This window comes from Hoplias malabaricus, chromosome 17, assembly GCF_029633855.1.
Source record: "Hoplias malabaricus isolate fHopMal1 chromosome 17, fHopMal1.hap1, whole genome shotgun sequence".
Taxonomy (NCBI): Eukaryota; Metazoa; Chordata; class Actinopteri; order Characiformes; family Erythrinidae; genus Hoplias; species Hoplias malabaricus.
In genome coordinates, this window is record NC_089816.1 from 19,382,461 (window position 1) to 19,387,460 (window position 5,000).

Here is a 5,000-nt window from a genome sequence, read left to right on the forward strand (position 1 = left end):
TCACATGCTCTTAAATTGGGCCCTCTGGGTATACCATCCATACTGGAAGAAGGAGAGCGAGCGAGAGAGCTACAGACACACAAAGAGAGACAGAGAGAGAGAGAGAGAGAGAGAGAGAGAGAGAGAGAGAGAAAAAGAGAGAGAGAGAGAGAGATCTTAGGCACAGAGCGCTCAGGGAGAGAAGGGAGGGCTGTTGCTCTGCGAGAGAAAGGCAGCATTAACGTTACTGCGGATGTCTGGGTGGGTTCTCGTGCGCTGCTCTGGGAAGACTGGAGTCAGAGTGAAGTTAAACTCGTTTGATCACGACTAACGACAACGGGGGTGAAGTGTTTGAAATCTTAAATCGTTCTGGGCTCCGATACACACCTGAAATAAACACTCCCCAACCTGCAGCCCCCTCACTGTGGCTAAACGTCTCCCACACACACCTCCATCTTTGTAGAGAAGTGTATTTTTATATGTAGCACTTTCTGTGCAGTGTTCATCTCTAGTGACTTCATTCCTACACAGAGCTCTCTCTCTCTCTCTTTCTCTCTCTCTCTCTCTCTCTCTCTCTCTCTCTCTCTCTCTCTGAGACCAAACATTAATGCCACAACATTGTGTTTTTCCTCCAATTTCACAAATGTCATGTCAACAGCTTTTCCTAAACCCTCTTGTTCCAAACAAACACACATTATCCCTCCAGGCCAGCAGGGGGAGCAAGTGCCTCATAGACATTTACTCAAACCACCTCAGGAAGCAGACATAGGGTGATGCAGTGATTTTCTAGAAAGAAGGTCACTATTGCACACAGCTAGGGAGCTAAAGCCTGTCAGAAAATATAAGATAAGAAATATGTAATAAAATAATTAATAAAATAAAATAAAGTCTCTGAGACCTCCACTCGGTCAGGGTCAGAATTTCCTTCCTGAATCAGTGGCTGAAACTGTTCTGGGATCAAAAGAAATACGTTTTAAAGCGCTTTGTGTACTGTATAATTGCAATTTTTGTGACGAGTGAAGAATTTATTGCTCGCTGCATTTGCTAAAGAGTGGATGCTGACTGCTGCTGCTGCTGTGTTTGTGTGTGTGTGTGTGTGTGTGTGTGTGTGTGTGTGTGTGTGTGTTGCTGCTCAATGCCCTTCTCTGTTAAACGCCGTCTGTGTTTAACTCACAGGCTCAAGACCCTCAGGTTCTGGAGCAGCTCTCGAAAAACATCACCCGCATGGGTCTCACCAACTTCACCCTCAACTACCTCAGGGTATAATACACACACACACACACACACACACACATACAAACGCCCAAACACCCTTACACACACACACACACACACACACACACACACACACACATGCACAGATGTACAGACACAAAAATACACATACAGACATACACGTGTGTGTGGCTGTGTAAATATGTGTGTGTGTGTGTGCATGTGTGTGTGTGTGTCCTGATCCTCGGTGGTTTTGTTTGTTGGTGTGTGTGTGTGTGTCTGTGTGTGAGTGACAGCTCTGATTTGCGAGCGCAGGAACAAGAGGGAGTGGAAATTAATTGGATGGAGGGAATTAGCATAAGCGTAATGAGCGTTCCCCTATGGAGACGTGGCAGTGGGGGTCTCCCTTCGTGCCCAGCATGTGGTGGTCAGTGAGGGGGACTCAGTGTGCTGTGTTCAGTGAGGGGTGGTCAGTAGGTTTGGTCATGAGGGGTGGTCAGTGTGTGGTGGTCAATGAGGGGTGGTCACTGGGAGTAATCAGTGGGGTGGTCAGTGGGGGTGGTCAGTAGGGTGTTCACTGAGGGGTGGTCAGTGTGTGGTGGTCAATGAGGGATGGTCACTGGGGGTAATCAGTGGGGTGGTCAGTGGGGGTCGTCAGTAAGGTGTTGTCAGTGGGGTGTTCACTGAGGGGTGGTCAGTGTGTGGTCTGCACTATATCTTTAATTTCTTTTTTCTGTGTTTGTCAGTGGAGCCATTTCTCACCACTTTTCTGTTTGTGTCGACAGTGGTAAAAATACCATGTGAAAGTGCCTCATGTGGAGGTGGTCTGTGTGTGTGTGTGTGTGTGTGTGTGTGTGTGTGTGTGTGTGTTTGCGAGGTTATCAGACGCTCCACTCAGCCCGTTTCCTGAGCTGGACGGAGGTTTGTGAGGAAGCCCGAGGGTTTCCCAGCATTGAAGCTGGAAATAGCCGCGGAGCCTGGGACGGCTTCCAGAGATTGTTCCCTGAATCTAGGGAAGTGTGGGGGATACAGCAGTGTCAGAACAGGGTGTGTGTCCAGAACTCATGGAGTGTGTGTGTGTGTGTGTATATACACAGTTTTAAGAGTAGATTTTTCTAGCCATCAGATCCTCACAGCAATGTTTCAGTCTAAAGCAAGATTCAGAAAAGATACAGAAAAAATCTGGACATGTTTGTAGCATTTAGATTAAATGAAATTGCATCATGACTGAATTGTTTGCTCACTCTGTGTGTGTGTGTGTGTGTGTGTGTGTATGTGTGTAGTTGTGTGTTATCCTGGAGCCGATGCAGGAGCTCATGTCTCGACACAAAACCTACAGCCTCAGCCCCAGAGACTGCCTCAAAACCTGCCTCTTCCAGAAATGGCAGCGGATGGTGGCACCACCAGGTAAAGCACCTCCAAATAACCCAGCCAAACATTACAGTTTCAGAACTGTGGGAACCCCTGGAGTGACCGGTTAATCAGGAGCCCCCACTGGACTTAAAATTGTGGGTGTGAAAGATTGTCCCTTAAGAAAATATGGTGCTTTTCCACTGCATGATCCCTACACAACTCTACTGTACCCAACTCGGCTCAACTTTTCCACTCCTCCACCAGGTAAATCAGGTCCTGGTTCTGGAAGTGGGTTCTTGTTTAGTGGCTGTTCTCTCGTGGTTCAGAGTGAGCCGAGTAGGGACTAAACCATGGCGTGTAAACCTTGCAGAGCGCTAATTGTCCAGAGAGATTCGTCACTCTATGGCACGCAACGCAGACGTCCAGCACCAACTCTCCATCTGTAAAATCTCCAGCTGCAGCAGAGATCACGTTTGTTTTTATCCGATTCACAACAGCAGCTCGTAAAATTACGTGGTGGTCTTTTGAAGAGGTTCAAACGCTCCTTGGATCGGTGGCCGGCGAAAGAATCCAGTGAGAGCTGGACGCTGCAACAAGGAAGGAACAAACTCTACTGATCTGTCTGAACTGATGACGGAGCTGTGTTCAGTCCCAAACAACAACAACAACACACCAATACACCATGAGTAAACACAGCTTAACATTACCGCCACCGTTGTTGTGGTTTCCAAAGCCCACTGTTCTCCTTAGAGACGTGGTTAGAGATGACACTCGATGCATTTCAGGGAGGAGCTGTGGGAGTGGAAAACTGACCAGGGACCAGTCAGATAGTAGAGCTGAGGTGAGTTGTGTAGGGACTGTTACCATTAATGAGAGCAGAGCCCGGACCTCAGCATCATTGAAGGTGTTGATTACAGAGACAAAGAGCAGAAAATGCAACCAGCTTCTCTGACTGAACTTAGAGGTGTAGGAGCGCTCACTCTGGAGGCTGGGAGCAGGTCTCCTGGAGTGACTGTAAGCTGCAGTGAAGGGTTTGATGTTCTCCTGAGGTGCTGCATTTCTAATTCCCAAACGGTATCGTTGTAGCGGGATGATTTTTGGAAGCCATCAGTGAAAACACGATTAATTGAGAAGTGAATAATCAGCGTTTACTGGCCGCAGCAGCTGTGCCCCGCTGGATCCTGTGAGATGGTGTTTTCCTTATTATCCGCAGCTCCTTCTTTCCTCCCGCTCTCTCTTCACTACTGAAACACGGCCGCGTCCACGCTCTGGGCAGGAAGGAAGGACGGCCACCTTCGTCCACTGATAAGTCCCTTTTTCCTGGTGTGTGTGGAAATGAGGCCGTCTCAGTGCGTCATTCACAGAGCCTTGCTGATAAACACACACACACGGCCGTGCTTTCCCTTTTCTACACCTCAACAAAACAACACGCTGCTGTCACTCTGCGCTGAGGTGGTGTGGGGGTCAGCGGAGATTATTTTTAATTAGCTGTGTATATGGAGAAAAATGGAGTTTGTTTTGTTTAATCCTTAGGAGCTATTACTGAATCATTGCAGTGTAGTTACACTATTACATGCTTATTACATAGTCTATAACTTATAGTTTCTTATATGTAATGTGTTATCCATTTCATCCGCTGACAGTAACACTGACTTCGAAGCGTTAATCACGTTTACAATCTACAATTCCCAACGTCAGCATCTCCGGGGTCTGAAAACATTTTTCATTTTCTGAAACTCTCTAATAACCACAGCTTTGATATTGATTTTAATCTTCTACTTTAATACTTTGATGATTAATACATTTAAAGAAAACAACACATTTCTTTGTTGTTTATTTATTTTTATTTATTTTTTTGTTATGACATGCTTTTACTGATGAACTAGAAGCTTACTGCGGTACCACTTTATAATAAGACAGCATTTAAAAAGTTATACATATCATAAAAACCTGTTTATTACATGTTTATAAATTAGGTTGTAAATAGCTTAAAAGTTATTAATAATCATTTGTAACACAGAGATACGAAGTGCAACAGTGAACAGTGCATTTAAAAGCTCTGTTTAGTCTGAAACTGAAAATATCGAGATAAAGAATAACCTCGGACTGAGAATGTGTTGTCTGTGTGTTATAACTGATTATTAATGACTATTAATGTATTAACAACATATTTAATAACCATTAATAAACAGATATTTATAAACCCATATATATATATATATATATATATATATATATATATATATATATATATATATATATATATATATATATCTTATTCTAAAGTGGTACCTTTACGGCTTTCCTTTCGAATGTGTGTGTGTGTGTGTGTGTGTGTCATTACATAGTTATTAACCCTTAACATGTTCTACTGTTATTCTATAGTATTATATAATGTAACGATGATGATGATGTGTATAATGAAGATATAATAATAATAATAATAATAATAA

The 5,000-nt window shown here is 44.1% G+C and overlaps 1 protein-coding gene across 2 annotated transcripts in view; it reads left to right on the forward strand.

The window, feature by feature from the left end:
• The window catches only part of ldb2a (LIM domain binding 2a), a 55,123-nt gene that overhangs the window by 41,096 nt on the left and 9,027 nt on the right, over positions 1-5,000 (forward strand). For both annotated transcript variants that reach the window (XM_066649077.1, XM_066649078.1), the window contains exons 5-6: positions 1,156-1,239; positions 2,478-2,601. In XM_066649077.1, coding sequence (XP_066505174.1) covers positions 1,156-1,239; positions 2,478-2,601 — 208 coding nt within the window. The remainder of the gene's footprint in view (positions 1-1,155; positions 1,240-2,477; positions 2,602-5,000) is intronic.